General features: G+C 40.5%; 1 protein-coding gene across 2 annotated transcripts in view; it reads left to right on the forward strand.

Moving 5' to 3' along the window:
• Positions 1-20,808, forward strand: part of PCNX2 (pecanex 2) — a 314,758-nt gene that overhangs the window by 56,526 nt on the left and 237,424 nt on the right. For both annotated transcript variants that reach the window (XM_033199654.1, XM_033199655.1), the window contains exons 9-10: positions 2,734-2,869; positions 13,445-13,590. In XM_033199654.1, coding sequence (XP_033055545.1) covers positions 2,734-2,869; positions 13,445-13,590 — 282 coding nt within the window. The remainder of the gene's footprint in view (positions 1-2,733; positions 2,870-13,444; positions 13,591-20,808) is intronic.

A 20,808-nucleotide genomic window follows, 5' to 3' on the forward strand; every position in this document is an offset into this window, starting at 1 on the left:
GAAGTGCCTAATATACGAAAGGCAATGTTCACTGCTTTATGTACATAGTCTGGTTTAGTTTTCACAATGATCCTACAAGGAAAATATCTTCCTGATTTTGTAGGGAGGATTCGAGGTAGGAAGACAACATGCTTATAGTCACAGATAGTAACTAGTAGAGAAATACTTTAACCTAGTTCTGTTTAATTCTAGAACTGACCCAAAAGATTTTAAATAGAAAATCAACCCATAGATTTTTTAAAGGATATTTAAATGGCTTACATAGGAAAATGATGTTTATTATTATTATTTTACAATCAGAAATGTACTAAGAAATATGGAAAAATTAAGCTGATGTCTATTGATTGACACTTCCTTTTGTATCATGTATCCTAGCAGGACGCCTTAGTAGGAGGAAGGCTGCTCTAAAACAGCCGTTTGTTACACATGGTGTCGTAGTCAATTCTTAGTTTATTTCAGTTGGCAATAGAGGGTGCTGTACACCTTCTACATTTTTGCACAGAAGCATACATTTCTTTTCCCACTCTTGCCTATTTACGATCATTACCTACCTTACCTACAATGTAGTTAGCTTAATCTTTTGGTTTTAGTGAAGTTCTGGCATGTGCTCCGTTTAAGATACCTCTGAATATGTGTCAGCCATGCAATTTCAGTTCTATTGTATTTCGATGTGAAATGACAGAGTTACGTTACTCAGCGGCTTCTGTACAACGCAGAAGAGTTTGAATTAACATTGTTTTTATAAATCTAACTAATCTTTTTCTGTGTTAGTGATGGAGATTATGCCACTAACAGAGACAAGAAGGAAAAGCACTATTTTAGGAGCAAGCATTAAATAATGGAAGCATAGGATTTTTAAGTTTTCAAACTCCACGTACTTATTCTACCCAGTTCATTTCCTAAACCCTAACCTTATCATGTTATGTTTCCTAAGTGGTTCTTTATAGGAAGACTTTATTGAATGTATTGAAGTTTTTGTTTATTTACATGTGTATATGAAAGTTGCTTTGTTTTTTTTGTTTGTTTGTTTGTTTTTTGAGATAAGATCTTACTCTGTTCACACAGGCTGCAGTGCAGTGGCATGATCATGGCTCACTGTAGCCTAGACCTCCCAGGCTCAAGTGGTCTCCCACCTCAGCCTCCCAAGTAGCTGGGACTATAGGCATGTGCAACCACGCCCAGCTAATTTTTTTCTGTTTTTGTAGAGATTAGGTCTCACTATGTTGCCAGGGCTGGTCTTGAACTCCTGGGCTCAAACAATCCTCCCGCCTCAGCCTCTCAAAGTGTTGGGATTACAGGAATGAGCCACTGCACCCAGCTGTATGACAGTACTTTGAACACCATTCACACAGAATAACTATTGGTATGCTTATGAGTATGATGGGAAGGAGTTAGGAAAAGAAAGATCCAAAAGATTGCAGAAACTTTATCATGAAAGGTGTAGATTATAAATCAAAAGGGAATTATGTTACTGTAGCATCTGCATTCTTAAGGAGCCTGTATTAGACGGTGTGATTTGGGCTACAAGTAACCTTATGTAACAAAATGGGCTGCACAATGAGATGTATTATGTCAGAACACAAGAAGCCCAAAGATATGATCTGTTCAAGGTTGGTGAATTCAGAGGTTTAATACTGTCATCAAAAAACTAGTTCCCTTCCATCACTCAGCTCTCCAGTCCTCAAGTTTTTCCTTCACGATGGCAGTATTTATTATTCACGAATCATGCAAAGGCCTGGAGAAAGACTGTCTTTTACTTTTGTTACTACTTAAGAACTGTAGAAAAATTTGTCCAAGAGCTCTCTTATTCCCAGCCAACTCTTCTTTGCCCCTCAGTGACCTCTTAGAATTGTGTTTCTTTCTCATTCCAAAGCCAAGCTCTGGCCAGGGTGAATGGCTTAGAGAACAGGATTTTTCCCTGGGGCTAGGGAAGGACCTCCTGTCTCTTCCAAAGCACGCAGTCTCGGATGACTTAATAAGATGGGGTTATGTTAGCAGACATTCTATGAGAAATGCCTATTGATTAGGTGGCCAACATTATCTCCTAAAGGTTATAGGTACCCTGCTAGGAAATCAGATAGAGAAGTATATCCTAGTTTTTGCTTTCTGAGCCAAAGGAAAAAAATGCCAGGATTGAGACTGCTTACTGGTAATTTAAGTCTTGCCAATCTGTGTGTGATTAAAGATAATAAAACTATTTTATATACAGATCACAACTAATTCCATAATGTCCTCTTGATCAATTACCCAAGACATTTCTTTTGTCTAATATGTACTTACCTTGCTTTGGGCTGTGGTGGAGAGGAGATGCAGCCAGGTAGTAGAGGTGTTAATCTCTGTTTCTTCCTGGTTGGTGTCTGGAGAATTATTAAGCCCACTATTTGTTTTTACAAAATGTGAGGCTAGGACTTGTTACTAAGGCCTCCCCACCCGTTAAATATGTAAAAAAATTAAGGTTGTTATCTCTAGAACACCAGGCATCTACCTACCTGCCCTATGACACACTGCAACTCTGGGCAGCCTGAGTAATTTCAATGTATACAGGGTAATTGACCTTCTCCCTGAAGGTAGCCTTGTATACATAATTTTAAACTCTTAACTTTCTATGTAAGGTTGTAAAGACTCATCCAATACCTGCTTTGGGCATTCCTATTATTCTTGTGTTTGTGTATAATAAATAGATGACTTGTGGTATCACCAGGTAACCAACGCTTTTGTTTTGCCCACCCTCAGAGAGATGCAGGTCAGCTCCTCCAGTACCACAACTTCTGAGAGTCAAGATCCGTCTTCTGGGGACCCTGCTGTCAGTGCCCTTCAGCAGCAGCTGTTACTGATGGTGGCTCGCAGGACCCAGTCAGAAACCCCACGGGTACGTACATTCCAGAATTGCTGTTTGTGGATGTTCTAGAAACAGGGGATCTTAAAACCTTTTTCCAGGTTGGATTACCTGACAGGATTAGTCAGCTCTTTCCCTGAATTTTGCATCACTGGATTGTTGATATATCACTGCAAGGCAGTCTACTGACTGAATGTGAAAAGAAATCAGAGAGATAGCAGCTAACCTTGGGTTGATATTAACAGGATTGCCACTGTCTCAGTTGCTTTTCAAATGCATTAGAAATTCATGCACATTGATCTTTGGTTGCCAGGATGCATAAGTCTCACAAGAGCTCACTGGATTAGGTTGCCTTTTTCGCCCATGGTTTGCAAAGTATCTGTTTTTTTAAAAAGATAACGTATGATTGCCTTGTATATTAAATATTCAAAGATTCTTAAATATTTGACTTAAAGGGAGACTTTATTCTTGGGGCAAGTGACATTATCCTCAAGAGGTCTAAAAATGTGAAGCCTTTCATTATTTTACTAAGAGATAACTTATTAATGTTCATTCATTTATCCAGTCAACCTTTAATAAGACTCTTGGGAGGCAGAGCCAAGGATTAAAAGCCAGAGATAACATGGGAGATTGGTGAAACACCCAGACATGAAGTTAGAGCTGCAGATTCAATTGTGGGCATTTTGGAGGAGAGGGAATGGGGACGGCTTCTTAGAAGAAGAAATACTTGGGTTAGGCCTTGAAGAAGGATTGGTTTCCATTGGTACATATTGAGAGAAGAGGACTGTAGATGGGATGATGTCATGTGAGTGTCAAGTTCCTTTATTTTTGTTTACGTTTTTCCTGGAAATGTTTCAGCTCATTCTAGAAAAGCTCATCTTTGAAAAAATAATAATTATATATATATAATATATATATGTATATATGTTTTTGATTGCTTAGCCACATTTTTCCAAAGGATGCTCAACAATACAATGTGGCTGGCTGCAGTGACTCACGCCTGTAATCCCAGCACTTTGGGAGGCCAAGGTGGATGAATCACTTAAGGTCAGGAGTTCAAGACCAGCCTGGCCAACATGGCAAAACCCCATGTCTACTAAAAATACAAACATTAGCCTGGCATGGTGGCACATGCCTGTAGTCCCAGCTACTTGGGAGGCTGAAGCGCGAGAATCGCTTGAACCCCAGAGGCAGAGGTTGCAATCAGCCAAGGTCGTGCCACTGCATTCCAACCTGGGCAACAGAGTGAGACTCTGTCTCCAAACACACACACACACACAAAATACAATGGGTTGAAATTTATACACCATTACTCAGCTGTGCAAAGAAAATGTTGAGTTACCTTTTAGCTGACCACATATTGCTCTGAGTTCTTATTCCTGTTGATGTGGGGAATGTAGGGACCACTTAACTTAAAAGTGCTAATTGTCAGACACAGTAGCTCATGCCTGTAATCCCAACACTTTGGGAGGCTGAAGTGGGGGGACGGTTTGAGCCCAGGAGTTCAAGGCTGCAGTGAGCTGTGACTGCACCACTGCACTCTAGCCTGGGTGGCAGAGTGAGATCCTCTCTCAAACAAAAAAAGTGCTAATTAGGGTAACTCAGCCCTTTCAGGCTTGGAGTTTCTGTGTAAACAAGTGTTTAATTTATTCAAAGAAGCAGCCTTTTGGGACTGTTTATTCTCTTCCCTTTCATGTATTCAGGCTCTCCTTCTCCTCCTTTCCAGGGCCTCTGTGTGTAAGGGATAGGATTCCTAAACCTGTGGTTGGAAGTGGACCTGGGAGGGGCACTTCCAGGGAGGGGAGCATCCCCTCAGCCCAGTCACCGGGTGTACTGTGTGTTGTACCTGCCTGGTTTGGGTGAGGTGTTGGATCTGCCACTCACTGACCACCGGAGACCCTGCCATTTGCCCTAGCCGTGTTCTGCACACACCGTCAGCCTGTACGAGGTCTGTGAGCTCTGCCCAGCCCCAGCCCCAGCTGCCAGAACATAGTTCTCACCCCAGCCCTAGTGTGTGGGGACCCTGTGGAATGCAGGCTTTCCTGAGAAACTTGCATTTTCCCCATGATAGGCCCGGGGAAGCGCTAACTCCCTACTACCCTCCAGAACATTAGTGTTGAACCTTCAAGAAGGTTCCGTGAAAGTATCAGGATAGCTTGGAAAGATGTGAATGCCATTGATTTCATGAGTAGCAGAACTAGAGGAAACTAGAAACTTTAGATTATCAAAGGTATACATCTATTGATTTAATATCTCAAAAATATCCCAGTTAGAGCAGAAACTTGAAAATAAGTAAATACTGAAAGAATAAATCAGAAACAGTCCTGCCATTCCTTGTTTTACATTTGTAATCCTATAAATGGCATGATGATGCATAAAAACTCAACTCATCTGCAGTGTTTTATTGTTAGACACTTAACCAAATTCATTGCTTCAACAATTTAAACTTACTTTAAGTAAAAAATTTTAAAGTTCTATATTCTGTTGTATATGGGTATGGAAGAGGAAAAATGAAGATTGCTAACCAAGCTCATATTTAGACCCTAAGAAAATATTTACAAAGTCTCATACTGGGAAAAAAATGTAGTTCTACTATTTGATTTCTAAATATAATTGATATCACCAGGAAATTAAATTAGGTTTCAGCCACAAAATAAAAATTAAATAGGTTTTCTACTCATTATCCAACAAATATTTGCTGTAGGCTGGCTATGCCTGCAGTCCTGTGCTAGAAGCTTGGTATACAATGGTGAAAAAACTCAGTCCCTGCCTACAATAAGTTTAACAGTCAGTCAACCAATTTAACTCTAGACAACAGGAATTCTGCTTAGAATAGGCTCTAGTGGTGTAGGACACAGGAGAAGCTCCAGGCCAGGAAATAGGGGATCAGAGAGGCTTCCTCAGCAAGGTGACACTTCCGCTGAAATGTGGAGGATGAGTTGAAGTTAACCAAATAAAAGGAGATAAGAGTATCTAGACAGAGAAACGACCTGGCCAAAGGGGCCTGGAGGTGAGGCTGAAAGCAAGTGTGCTCAGTGTTCCTGGAGCCTGGAGGCACAGGGGAGCTATTTCTCAGAAGAAGACTAGCAAAAGTAAGCAGGAGATAAGGCTCTGAAGACAAGACTTTAATCCCTTCCTTCCCCCATCCTCCCTGCCTTTCTCCTTCAAGTGCAGCACATGAGCTCTGGGAGTGCTTCCCCCGCAACTTTCCGCAAGCTCTTTCTAGCAGAGGACGGAATTCTGCAGGCTCTGATGGGCGGGTGGTCAGGAGGTGAGCCAAGGCCAGAGAAAGACTTTTCTGAAATTCCTCCCTGGTACAAATACAGTATGTGTGTGGAGAATGGAGTGTCCCTGAAAGGGGAGCTTCCAGGAAGGGCTGTCACTTTTATGAAGGGCTGGTCACTATATATATATATATATACACACACACACACACACACACACACACACACACACAGGAAAAGAAGAGGTTGTTTTTCATCATCATAGCTGTAGAGTTTAGCTCTCAAGCACAAAAGGAAGGGCAGAGCTTGGGGCATGGTTGGAATTGGTGAAAACCTGTTGTTTGAACTCAAGATTGGCATTCAGGGGTTTTGAATATTACCAATTAAAAATGTTGCATGAATCCATATTATAAACTTGTACTTCTCTGTCACTAAGTTTATCCATCATGTGCTTCTAACCCCACAGAGTATATTCTGTAGACTCATTACCATGGTTTTTAAAATCTTACATTGTCCCAATATGTGATGGGGCAGTACCTGAGTAATCACCTTGAAACATTTTGTTTATTACACTGCTGGTTGAGAGGCAGGTGCAGTCTACCCAAGGGCAGCATAGGATCTGTAGGAATACAGCATTTTCTGCTTCCATTTACTTTTAACTGGATATAGTCTCCAACTCATTCAGTTTGTCTTACATTAAAAAATGAGATAGTATTGTATGTAAAAGTGTTTCGTAAACTCTGAAGCTCTGTGCAAATCTATGATAGTGGCATTATTATTATTATTTTATGGATATGTGAAGGTCAAGCATTTCATTGGTCCTAACTGATGAGAACTGGTGAGAATTGCAAAGATGAGCACAGTACTAGGCCTGGCTGACTGTTATTCTAGGTAAATATAAAGGCAGCATTTACATCACAATTTACTATCATTAAAACATTAACAAGAACTTATAAGAATATTGGCATTTACTAAAAGATGAAACAGTTGAAATAATTATAGAGATGAAAGAGATGAGACATCAATTATAATATAACATTTATTTTTCATCATATATTCATTTATTTGAAAGTATATTAATACTTTAAAAAGAAAAAGTAACATTTGCATCTTTTTCATTTATCATGTTCAGAAGTTCATTTAAATACGGATGCTCCTCAACTTAGAATGGGTTTATGTCCCTATAAATCTATCATAAATTGAAAATATCATAAGTTGAAAATGCATTTAATACATCTAAGCTACTGAATATCATAGCTTACCCTGGCCTGCCTTAAACATGCTCAGAACACTTACATTAGCCAACAGTTGGGCAAAATCATCAAATACAAAGCCTATTTTGTAATAAAGTATTGACTATCTCATATCACTTACTGATATTCTACTGAATGCTTATCCCTTTCACAGCATTGTAAAGTTAAAAAATCTTAAGTTGAATCACTGTAAGTCAGAGGCTATCTGTAATAGGTTTAGAACCTACATGATTTGTTATGAATTCTGGCTGCTAAACATAGCCACTGTTATAATAGTATCATTCTACTTTCAAAAAAATACGTTTTATCCCTCAAAGTTTTGTTCACATCCAGATATAATTCACATTCCACTTCTATGTTTTGGACATAAGTTATGTGTGTGGCACTGAGCTAGGTGCTGTCATATTTGATGTCATTTTATCTTTAAGAGAAGTCTTCAGGGTAGGCATTATGTCATCTGGGGGTTGAATATCTAAGGAAACTGCAGTGCAGAGAGTACTGGAACTTGGGGCATTGAAGGGACCCTGATCCAGTGTTCCTTCCTCGTTGCCCTTTTGTCTCTATTAAGGCCTCCAGTGCTCACATCCCCCTTGGCAGCCACTGCTGTGATTTCTCACAGTCCCACTTCTGACACCAAACAGAGTCCCTACCAACCCTTCCTGTTATGCCCAGACCGTTTGTTCCCCAGAGAAGACCACCAGAGTCCAGAGTCAAAGCCAAGCGGCAAGGATCTTTAATGCAAGTTCGAACTTGGTCCCTCCGTTCTATAACATACAAGAGGGCCTGGAACAATGCGTGCGCTTGCTTTTTATAGCTCGAGGTAAACAGGACTTGTCAGGTTACAGAGGAACAAGGCATTTCTCTAGGCTACAGCATTACAATTGGTTTACATGTTAATGTGAAGTTATGCTTTTAGCAGCCTTCTGATCGGTTCCTGTGCTTTTACAAACGGTTGTAACCTTATTGCAGCTTCCCAGGTGTTGTTTTTCTTCATGTGTTTGTGTTGGGCAGGCATATGGGGCTCAGGAAGTTGGGACAAAATAGAGGATTGTTTGTACTGGACCCAGGACTAAGATATGTGGCAGACACTGGTAATTAGAGCAGGACAGAGACTTTCACAATGTTTGTCCTTACAATGTCTGGAGTCTATAGATAACCTTAATCGGTTAGGTCCGGGGTGGATCTTTAACTAGGCTCAGGGCGCCGCCCGGGCTGTTTGCCTGTGGACTTCATTTCTGCCTCTTAGTCTCTTCATTTGATCTCTTTCATTCCTTCCCAGTGCTGAGCTTGATAGCTGTTAGGAGTTACATGTAGTTCCCCAAAAGACCACTTTTCTTCTGTCTACTGTTCACTCCCCTACTCCTTCTGCCTTTTCCCTGCCCTTTCAGGTAAAATCTACAGTGACCTTCTGAGAACTGGAGAACCTCTAATTATTTTCAATATCCCCCTGCAAAAAAGAGGCCAATAATTTAAATCCATTTGTGCCTGTTCAGACTTTGGGGAGGTTCTGTAGAGCTGATCACTTACTCTTTCACATAACAGGGCGTAATATCTATTTTAGTTTTTATTAGATATGGTTCATTCTCAAAATCACAACCCTGACTGTAATCCATTATTCCTCATCTTATTTTTGCCAGTTTCCATTTTCAAATGTGTGTTGTTCACTTGTTCTTTCACAGTTAGACTATGTGTGTTGTCTCTTGAACTCTATTTGTTTTGCTGTGAAGGTGGCTTTCTCTTTACTGATGAGCACTGCTTGATGTGTCGATTTACCTGGGCCTCCTTAAAGACTGTAGACTTTGGCTTCCAGCAAATCTCTTCCTAATCTGGGACCTTGGACCAGTGGCCTAATCTCTCAGAGCCTCAGTTTCTTTTAGGAAACTGAGCTATTGTGATCTTTTAAGGATTAGAGATAATATATGTCAAAATTATGACTTTACTAGTTGGTGGCAGTTACTAATATCATCAAAAAATCTTATTTGTTATCTGGAACTCTTGAAAGTAGCATTATTTGAGCAGTAGAATTTCTCAGGTATCTCAGAAGGCATAGTCTTTTATTCTTAGATTTCAAAAATTCCACCCAAAATATCTCTAAAAGGTACACTGTCCTTCTCTGCCTTCTTAAGAAGAATATACTGATAATAATGTAAGTTGTTCTTGATAATTCAAATTCATTAAATGAACATTGGATATTATGATATAAACACTAATCCATATGGGGAGTGTGTGTAAATGCAATTATCTGGTTTTTTAAAAAGAACCTAAGTTCAACTTTTTTTTTTTTTTTATTTTTTTTTTTATTTTTTATTTTTTTGAGACGGAGTCTCGCTCTGTTGCCCGGGCTGGAGTGCAGTGGCCGGATCTCAGCTCACTGCAAGCTCCGCCTCCTGGGTTTACGCCATTCTCCTGCCTCAGCCTCCGAGTAGCTGGGACTACAGGCGCCCGCCACCTCGCCCGGCTAGTTTTTTGTATTTTTTAGTGGAGACGGGGTTTCACTGTGTTAGCCAGGATGGTCTCGATCTCCTGACCTCGTGATCCGCCCGCCTCGGCCTCCCAAAGTGCTGGGATAAGTTCAACTTTTATCCTTTCCTTTGTCCTCCCCTTTCCTAAACTCTTTCTCAGAATCATAGAATTAAACTTGCAGGCCCAACTTACTGGGCAATGCAACATCATTATCCTTTGGCAAGGCTTAATGAATCAGAGACATAAATGTCTTTTTTTGTCAGTTTGTCCATGCATTCATTTTTTTTTTTCATTATTTAGATCACTTACAGTGAAAGATAAAAGTGATGAATATGAAGCTCCTTCTCAGACTCCACTGAGGGTCCTCAATTATGCGAGCCCCTTAATTGTTGATGTACTCCAGGGAATGCCCAAGACCCCTTTACTCCATGCCCTCTTCCGGGATGTCAGTCCTACACTCTCTGGTGACTCACTTCTCTCTCCAGAGATAGATACAGATGTAGATGTGTTTATGCATGTGATGATGTTACCATGACTGGTTTGCTTGCCTATTCCCAGAAATTTCCAAACCCCTGTAAGGTGGAAACTCTCTCTTGTTATGTTTTCAATTTTCAACATATATTACGTATAGTATTTGGTTTATATAATCTACACAGTAACTATTTTGTTCGATGAGTGAAAACATGAATGATATTAAAATGATGAGAAATAATTGAATTTGAATTTGAATTTGGTACCAGAAAATAGTCCAAGAATAATTGCTGTTATTCACCAGAACATGTAGCTCTGGGCTTCTTGGATATCGAAGACAAAAAATAAAATTTTATGAACTTTTTTTCCCATAAAAGAAGTCAAATCTTTTTTTTTTTCATTAATTTTTGAGGATTTTTTTTTAAGCAAGGATTTTCATTTAAGCAGCAATAAACAGCACAGTATGCTGGAATCTTTAATAAGTTTTAAAAAAGATGCAGGCATAGTCTTCATGTAAGTTTTTCCATACTGACCTTTCCTAAGAGCTAAGCATATCAATGAAACCCCACTTTAAGAAGGCATTTTTCTTCCTGTTGGAAGGAATGCTCTCATCTTAGCTGTTGCTTGACCTGTTTATGCATCATACATGGATTCTTACATAATAAGGACAGTAAACCATGGGCTCCTGTGCATCTAATTCTTTTTTTTTTTTTTTTTTTTTTTTTTGAGACGGAGTCTTGCTCTGCCACCCAGGCTGGAGTGCAGTGGCCGGATCTCAGCTCACTGCAAGCTCCGCCTCCCGGGTTCACGCCATTCTCCTGTCTCAGCCTCCCGAGTAGCTGGGACTACAGGCGCCCGCCTCGTCGCCCGGCTAGTTTTTTGTATTTTTTAGTAGAGACGGGGTTTCACCGTATTAGCCAGGATGGTCTCGATCTCCTGACCTCGTGATCCGCCCGTCTCGGCCTCCCAAAGTGCTGGGATTACAGGCTTGAGCCACCGCGCCCGGCCCTAATTCTTATTTACCCTCTTTGTCCATGTGGCTTCAAGGAAAAGGACTCCTTTGTGGGGGGAGGTTTACTATAAACCACAAGTTCATCATCATGCAAAGAAGCTGTTCCTGGTGCTGAGATGACACCGGGCAGTTTCTGCAAAGCTCTCTTCTGTGTTGAAATAGAATTCCAGGCACAAGCAGCACTTACAATCTCAACTTTCCTGTTATCATTCAGTCCAACTCATCCTGTATATTGCTTTCATGATGGATCAACTTTCCCTGTAGATGCCTTTTGCATTAATATTTGATATCCGGAATAACTCCATTCTCCATAGGCTGAGTAAGCAGATTAGCATCTGGAAATGGAGAGATGGTAAAATTTGCTTTCTTGGAGAGTTCTGCAGTGGCCTCTAATGAAGCAGCTGCACTGCCTCCGTGCGTGCCAGGCACTTTGACATCAGTGACTTCCCCTAAATTAGGAGAAACCTTGTGCAGTCTGCCCATGTATAACCTTGTGCTTTGTAAGCCAAAGAGAAATGTAGGAGTCCTTTAAAAGCCGATGTCACCTGCACCGCTGCCGCTGCTCTTTGTCCCCTACTCATCCCTTTCTTGTCTTTGCCCTTTTTAATCTCCTGTGTCTTATGGTTATCGGCCTACGGGAAATCAGAACCTTAAATCCATGTTGCAAAAATGCAAGGCAAAACCAAACAAAAGTACAGATTGGAATAATCCAGCAATTCTATTTCTGAGTGTATATCCAAAAGAATTGAAAGCAGGAGCTTGAAGAGATATTTGCACACTTGTGCTCCTAGCAGCACTATTCACAATAGCCAAAGGGTGGAAGCAACTTCAGTATCCATTGACGGATTAGTGGATAAACAAAACATGATACATACGTACAAGGAGTATGATTCAGCCTTAAAAAGAAAGGGAATTCTGACACGTGCTACAACATGGATGAAGCTTGAGGACACTATGCCGAGTGAAAGAAGCCAGTCACAAAAGGGTTCAACTACTAGATGATGTCATTTACATGAGGTACCTAAAGTAGTCACATTCATAGGGACAGAAAGGAGAATGGTGGTTACCAGAGGCTGGGGGGAGGGTGAATGGCGAGTTGCTAAACAGATACAGGGTTTCCGTTTTGCAGGATGAAAAGATTCCAGAGATCTGTTGCACAACAATGTGAATATCATTAACGCTATTGAACTTTAAACTTAAAACGGTTATGGTGGTAAATTTTATGATATTTGTTTTTCAACCACAGTTAAAGATATATAGAGGTTAGAAATAGAAGCTCTGAAGGGGGCTGGGGTATCTAGAGAAGGCTTAAGGATGGTAGCAAGAAGTGACAAGCAAATGGTCAAACAGTGAAGGAGGAGCTGCATGGGAGCTTTGGTTTTAACAGTTTCTGTACACGAGAACAGGAGACAAAACACAGGTGGGACGTCCAATAGGAGGCTCCCCACTTCATCTGGGACCTCACTGTTAGGATTAACTAAGCACATTCTGTTACTAACATCTTCACTAGGGGGACTGCATGGAAAACTGCCTGTTCCCGACCTTGTTTCAGGCTCCTAAGAGTCCCTCAGTAAGTATTTGATAGACAAATCAATGAAGACCAATTTTTTTTTAAACTGAATTCTTTTCCACTGAATTAGAGCTAATCAGAGATGAATTAGGGGTTAAAACTTTTAATATCTGGGTCTAAGTTTCCCCACATTTTAGTTTTAATGATTTCGATTTTTTCAATAAATAGTTCAGTTTTTCTTATAGCGGGCTTCACCAATAACCTAGATAGTCCCAATGAAAATCTTTTTACTCTTAGTAAAATTTGAATATGTATCTCAACATTAACACACTTTCAGAAATGAAGTCATTGAAGATCTTTTATTGAATTCCTACTTTTCGTAAGAACTATTTTTATAGCAGTTTCTTGGCCTTAATGAGCAGCAGCATTTTGATGTGATGAATAGCATAATTTTAATGGTACATTGTAAAGGAATTGAAGTATGTTGGTAAGAAAAACCCTTTTTGTTGATCATTATCCTTTTCTTATTTATTTTAACTGAAATATCTTGGTTTACATTTCAGAATTTGAACATCTGCTTTTTGTATTTGTAAATTATGGTGTATATATATATTTGTGGCCGTGGCATGACAACATGAAACACTTTTTTCTGTTGTTTCTTTTGGTATCTAAAAGCATGTGAGTCAGGATCTGGAAGCCTCGTCATGTTCTTCAACACAAGGAAAATTTAACCGAGAACAGTTTTACAAATTTATCATTTTCCCTGGCAAGTGGATTAAAGTCTGGTACGATCGACTGACCTTGCTGGCATTACTTGATCGGTAAGCCACTGAGCATGCACACGTGCTGTCGGAAGGCACACCGGGGACGCGACAGTGCCCACTGCATGCTTTCAAAGAGAAAACTGTCACTCGCACGTTTTCAGGTTGTGCGCTTCCTTTGCTGACAACCCAAAGTCAAAGCAGTAAGATTCTGACAATTTAACAAATTGTAGTTTAGCAGTTACAATGAGAAATAAGAGAGTTACAATAAGTAACTGTCTTATTAATAATAAATTAATGTTATAATTAATAAGAAGAAATAATGAGAAATAGTAAGTTACAATAAGAAATGGTTTGTATTTCAGGTTCGTTTGGGCACAGTAGCGTGCTTTGGTGTACTCATGTCTTGCCCCAGTTTTGTGGGAAAGCTGGAGGCCCATCTGTAGCACAGGGCCTGGCCTGACTGGGTGTGGGCATGGGGAGAGGAGGGAAGATGAAGTAGGGTGATTTCTGCCTCTTTCCCGGACACTTTGGATTCTAATTGCTCACTTGTGTCTGATGCACACTCATTTGAATGTTAATTTTTTCTTTAATCCCCTTTTCTCTTTCTCACCTCCTCCTACCACTATTCCATATAGCAAAATGTTGTGGGGTTGGAGCTGTGGTTACTGGGTAGGGAGAAAGAGGAGGAAAAGTTAAGGTTAGTTAAAACATGATGGAGGCTGAGCATGGTGGCTCATGCCTGTAATCCCAGCACTTTGGGAGGCTGAGGCCGGTGGATCACCTGAGGTCAGGAGTTCAAGATCAGCCTGACCAACATGGTGAAATCCCATCTCTACTAAAAGTAAAAAATTAGCTGGGTGTGATGGTGCACGCCTATAGTCCCAGCTACTCAGGAGGCTGAGGCTAGAGAATTGCTTGAACCCAGGAGGCGGAGGCTGCAGTGAGCCGAGATTGTGCCACCGCACTCCAGCCTGCACAACAAGAGCAAAACTTAGTCTCCCTCCAACTCCCCTCCCCCCAAAAAAAAACATGATGGAGATGGGCCTAAGGAGTGGGAGCTTCTCATTTGTATCTTTACCTACCTCAAAATATGCACATAACAGTTTATGATGTTTAAGGGCTAAGTAGCACTGACTACGCGGTTGGCTTGAAAATTTCAGATGCTATTACTAATGCTGCCATAAGCAATTGCTGAGTTTCATGGTTTAATGCCAGCCCTTGGGGGCAGTGCAAAAACTGATTGCCTGTCTTGTTGTCATTGGTCCCCCAGTGACTGGTTGTTATAGTAATGTCTTAAATAGTGTGATCACATATGAAAAAAACTATAGTCATGCAAAATTACAACAATAAATTTTAGGACCCACAAGTCAGGGAATGGAGTTATAATGGTTTTCCTAACAACACTATGTTACCCAAGGGGCACACACTTAGAAGGAACATTTAATACTTAACTAATAATCCAAGATAGTATACTCTGATAAATGAGGCATTTTTGAAATATTAATTATTTTCTCTTAAGAAGAAATTATTGAAAGTTGGACTAGCTTGCATTAACCCTTCATATCAAAACAAAAATAAATATAGCTATAGATTTGTTTGTTACTTTAAAATCTACTTGGTGACAAAAATTCAATGGAAATCCATTGGAGGTCTAAGAAGGATGATGAAGATGATCACACTTTTTAAAAGCTTATGTTTTTATTATTTTAATCACCTTTCTGGCAAGTCACAATGGGTTTTTTAATGTTGTGCTTAGGGATGACCTAGAAATAGCACCATTTCCTTATCCATAGATCTTTCAGCTGGTGTGGGGAGTCCCTGGACTTGAGTCAGCCTTGGGAATTAAACCCAGTCCCTACTACTTATTAGTGCTGTGATCCTCGGATGGCTATGAAACCTTTCAGTGCGTCAGTTTCCCATTTGTTAAATGGGTATAATCTATACAACAGGGAGGTTGTAAAGATTAAATCAATTTAGTCATTGAACGAGTTCTTTAAATACTAGTTGCTATTATTATTATTATTTGGAATGTGGCCCAGCTCCCAGAAAGAAGAAAAATTAAAAATAAATAAAATTAGGATAGCCAAAGTAGATGTTGGCAAATCCAGACACTAAAATTTAGACTGTTAGTTCATAGGCAAAATCACTTTTTTTTTTTTTTTTAAGTTTAAGTTCTGGGATACATGTGCAGAACGTGCAGGTTTGTTACACAGGTACACATGTGCCATGCTGGCTTGTTGCACCTATCAACTCGTCATCTAGGTTTTAAGCCCCACATGCAAATAGGTATTTGTCCTAATGCTATCCCTCCCCTTGCCCGTCACCCCCTGACAGGCCCTGATGTGTGATACTCCCCTCCCCGTGTCCATGTGTTCTCATTGTTCAACTCCCACTTACGAGTGAGAACATGTTTTGTTTGGTTTTCTGTTCCTGTGTTAGTTTGCTGAGAATGAGGCAATATCACTTTTTATTTAGAGCCATATAAGCCTACCTAAAGTCATCTGTTAGCAGGATTGGTGATTTGGTTTTACAGTTCAGAGTCAATTAAAATAAGGACAGGGACTACATGAACTCACAACTCACAGCGAGGAAGGAGGAAGAAACCCAAAATACTGATCTAGAAAAACTCAGTTGTTTGGGACCTTTGCAAGGAGAGCATAATCCCCAAACAGGGCTGTGGGTCAGAATCATCTGGGAAGCTGGGTAAAAATGCATAATACGCATAATAAAAACAAACTGTAAGGGCTAGGCAGGAAGCGGAAGAAATCAGTGGGTAACAAGCACTAAAATTGCACTAATCATTGCAATAAACTCCCATAGATTAAGGCATTCTGCCTGACATTCTTCAGCTTAACTCTTAGAGTCAGGCTGTTCTTCCTTAAAAATGTTTTCTTAGTCTTTGGGCAGTAGTTTCATGGTTCCTGTCATTGCAGTCCCAGCTATTTGCCTGCAGTTCACCTATTCTACTCAGATGTTTCTGGACTTGTCCTATTCTCCTTATTTATATTCTCTTATTTCATATCTTGCCATTACACTTTCCTGAAAAGCACTGAGGGTTTATTTTCATTTATCTAGTTGATCAGGTTAACATCTGAAATGAGAAGTTGCCCTTCTGTGCATCATTTCAACATTTCATTCATTCAACAAATATTAACCAAAGCACCTGTTCCATGCTTAGATCTGTACTGGGCACTGGGTATGGAGTGATGAGTAAAACAGCCATTGTCTCTGCCCTCACGGAACTTACTTTCTTCTGGGAGAGGAGAGAAAACTGTAATAGGTGCCATGAAGGAAACACATAAAGGCCTGAGATAGGGAGACCTGAGAGGGAAGGGCACTGATGTTCGAACTGGTAATTGGCAAAGGCTTTTCTGAGGAGGAAACACACAAACTGAGATGTAAAATATGAGAGGTAGCTAGCTATATGACAAGTAAAGAGGGAATCATTCGTGCTTCTCAAACTAAACTAATTGTCATCATTGTTATTGTGAGAACACACACTTATAGCTCTCATCCTTAAAAATCCTCCTTAAAACCATCATTCTCAGCAAACTAATACAGGAACAGAAAACCAAACACCGCATGTTCTCACTCATAAGTGGGAGTGGAACAGTGAGAATACACGGACACAGGGAGGTAAACATCACACACCAGGGCCTATCAGAGGGTGGGGGACAAGGGGAGGGAGAGCATTAGGACAAATAGCTAATGCATGCAGGGCTTAAAACCTAGATGACAGGTTGATGGGTGCAGCAAACCACCATGGCACATGTATACCTATGTAAAAAACCTGCATGTTCTGCACATGTATCCTAGAACTTAAAGTATTTTTTAAAAAATCCTGTCCTACCCCACTTTCTTACCAGCCACTGTCCTGTTTCTGTGCTCCTCTTTGCAGCAGAACTCCTTGAAGGGTTTCCTGTGTTTGTTTCCACTTGCTCTTCTTTCATTCTCTAATAATCCTATCCCATTCAGGCTCCCCCAACCCCAGAACTCCATTGAACCTGCCCTTGTCAAGGTCACCATTGACTCCATCTTTTACTTCTCACATTACTTGACTCATTTAGAGTATTTGACAGAGTTAATTTCTCCTCCTGCCTGGTAGAGGTTCTCTTGGTTTCCAGGACTCGGCATTCTCTTGGTTTTCCTTCTGCCTTGCTGGTCACTGCTACATAGGAAGGGAAGATTTACAGGTTTTTCTGCCTCCTGACCCTATAATGTGGAAGTCCCCAGTGGCTGCAAAGCTCTTGGTCTTCATTCTTTCTCTATCTACCCTCCTTTCTTTGGTGATGGCATTCAGTCTCATGGCTTTTCATATGCCAACGACACTCAGATTTGTATCACCAACTTGGACTCATCTCCTGAATTCCAGACTTGTATATCTAACTACCAAATTGACATCCCATGATATCAGGATGACATCTCACATCCAAGACTGAGCTCTTCATCTCAGCCTCACCCAAGCCTGTTCCACTTGTGGTCTTCCCCATCTCAGGTGATGACAACTCCATCCTTCTGGTTTCTCTGCTTAAATATCTTGGAGTCATCCTTGAGTCTTCTTTCCTTTCACACCTGCATTCAGTCTCTTACAGGAAGTTACTTTCATTGTTCCTTCCAAGTGTATCTATTATATCTTTTCAGTGTTAATGTGACCACCTGGTCTGAGCCATTTCATCTCTCATCTAGTTACTGCAACACTGCAATAGCATCTTCCCTGCTTATAATGATTCATTCTCTTTGTATAGCTTTTTTTTTTTTTTTTGAGACGGAGTCTGGCTCTGTCGCTGGGACTGGAGTGCAGTGGCTGGATCTCAGCTCACTGCAAGCTCCGCCTCCCGGGTTCACGCCATTCTCCTGCCTCAGCCTCCCGAGTAGCTGGGACTACAGGCGCCCACCACCTCGCCCGGCTAGTTTTTTGTATTTTTTAGTAGAGACGGGGTTTCACCGTGTTAGTCAGGATGGTCTCGATATCCTGACCTCGTGATCCGCCCGTCTCGGCCTCCCAAAGTGCTGGGATTACAGGCTTGAGCCACCGTGCCCGGCCTTTTTTTTTTTTTTTTTTTTTAACTTCTCACATTACTGACTCATTTGCCTAGACTGTTGCCTAGGCTGGTCACAAAATCCTGGGCTCAAGGGATCCTCCTGCCCCAGCCTCCCAAGTAACTGGGATCACAGGTGCCCGTCATGCTCAGCCCCTGAACAGTATTCTTAACACAACATAATCACAACATAATAAGGCTTTTCAACGTCACTGCTTTGCTGACTGCCCAGCAACGGCTCCCCATTTCACTCAGAATGAAAATCAAAGTGCTCACAATGCCCACAAGTCCCCCATGCTGTAGCCACTAATTTGCTTTCTGGCCTGATCTCCCACTATCCCTGTGGGCTTTTCTGCATCCATACTGGCCTTCCTTTTGTCTTTCAAGCATGCCAGGCAGTCCTCCAGCTTAAGACCTTTGTACTGGCAGTTCCTGCAGCATGGAGCATTTGTCTCCCAGACATTTGCAGTGCCAACTCCCTCACCTTTTCTCTTGCCTTGTGCTATTATTTTTTCTGTTGCATCTGTGTTTACATATTGTATATTTTACTGAACTTTTTTTATTCATACTTACTTATGGCACCACTCATGAGAAAGGAAGCTCCCATCCGTTTTGTTCACTGATGTCAAAGCAGCTAGAGCGGTATGGAGCACTTCTGCTGCATAAAGGAAGAAACCAATTTTCCTTTACAAATCGGCTCCCCTTCCTAATTTCTGCCATGGATTCTGCCATGATCCTTTTCTTCTCAGGTTGAAATCTTGGAGTAATCTTTATTCTTTCAATCTGTCCATCATTGTCCGTAATCCATTTGGAGTTCTCTCAGCCTCACTCTGAATTGTGTCCCTAACTCAGGGGTTCCTTCCTATTCCCCAGCCATGTGAGTTTCCCAGGCCCTCATTACCTCTCCTGGGAGTTTTGTTTATCCTTGCTCTGGTCTCTTCCCCATCCAGTGCACCTTGTACACCTCTGCATGATAAATCTTTCAAAAGTACAGCCTTAGTCATGTCACTCTTTGTCTGGCAAGTACATTTTGTAACCCAATATTTAAAGATAGATAAATAAGAAACTGAGGAAGGGAGGAGTGGGAGCCTGGGGGCAGAGGAATTGAATCCTGGCAGAGAAGAATTTGGAGGAAAAATACTTTTTAGGAACCTTATTCTTTCCCCTCCCCAAAGAGAAAAAGTTTGTTTTTTTTTCTTTGAAATTTTATTTCCAAGACCTTTGGATATTTTTAAGTATCCATCAAAATGTTATGAGCATCATGAATTTTACGGACCTGAACACACCAAATACATTGAGCATTATTAAAAATGCATAGTGGGAAATAAAAGACACCCACAATTTCCTTTTTGCCAAATATATTTTGGTTTCCCCAGATTTAAGAAAAAAATTCAGCTTGAGCCTCATGGTTATCTGAATACTCAGCCTTTCTGTATATTTGTATGTTATCTTTCTACCCTGCTTCTATTATTCTGTAATATATCAGCTACAGTTCAGTCAACCAAATCACCCATTGTTTTCCTTCTCCTGGCTGTTTTCCTCAGAGTTTCCTGTCCTTCCTTGTGTAGGAGGCCCAAGACTATGCCTCTTGGCAGCCTCAGCTCCAGACTTATTTTATAATAGTTATTTATTTTTCTATTTTTTTGAATCTGTGAAATCTGTATACATATCTATCAATCAATCATCTCTACAGCTATCTGTCTGAAATTATATATGAAAAGTCCCTATCAAATGATTCATGCATTTGTTCATTTCTTCAAAAGTTTTCTTTTTACTGTTTCTCTCATTTTTGTTAGCTATGGAAGCATCAAGTGTCAGCATTAGATGTGGGTTCTTTTTCACTCATTTTTTCATTCGTTAAAAAATGTTCCACAGAACAGAAGAAAATATTTTAAAAGACAAAAGATTGTTATCCAGTATACAAAGAACACTTAAAACTCAACAGTAAGAGAAAAGAACAACCTGAAAATGGGCTTAAGGCCCAAATAAACACCCCAACAAAGAAGATATACAGATGACAAATAAGCATATGAAAAGACCCTCAACATCAATAGTCCTTAGGGAATTGCAAATTAAAGCAACAATGAGATACCAGACATACCTGTTAGAATGGCCAACATCCAAAACACTGACAACACCAAATGCTGGTGAAGATGTGGAGCAACAGGAACTCTCATTCTTTGCCGGTGGGAATGCAAAATGCTACAGCTACTTTAGAAGACAATTTGGCAGTTTC

Source organism: Trachypithecus francoisi, unplaced genomic scaffold (assembly GCF_009764315.1).
Source record: "Trachypithecus francoisi isolate TF-2019V2 unplaced genomic scaffold, Tfra_2.0 Lachesis_group5, whole genome shotgun sequence".
Taxonomy (NCBI): Eukaryota; Metazoa; Chordata; class Mammalia; order Primates; family Cercopithecidae; genus Trachypithecus; species Trachypithecus francoisi.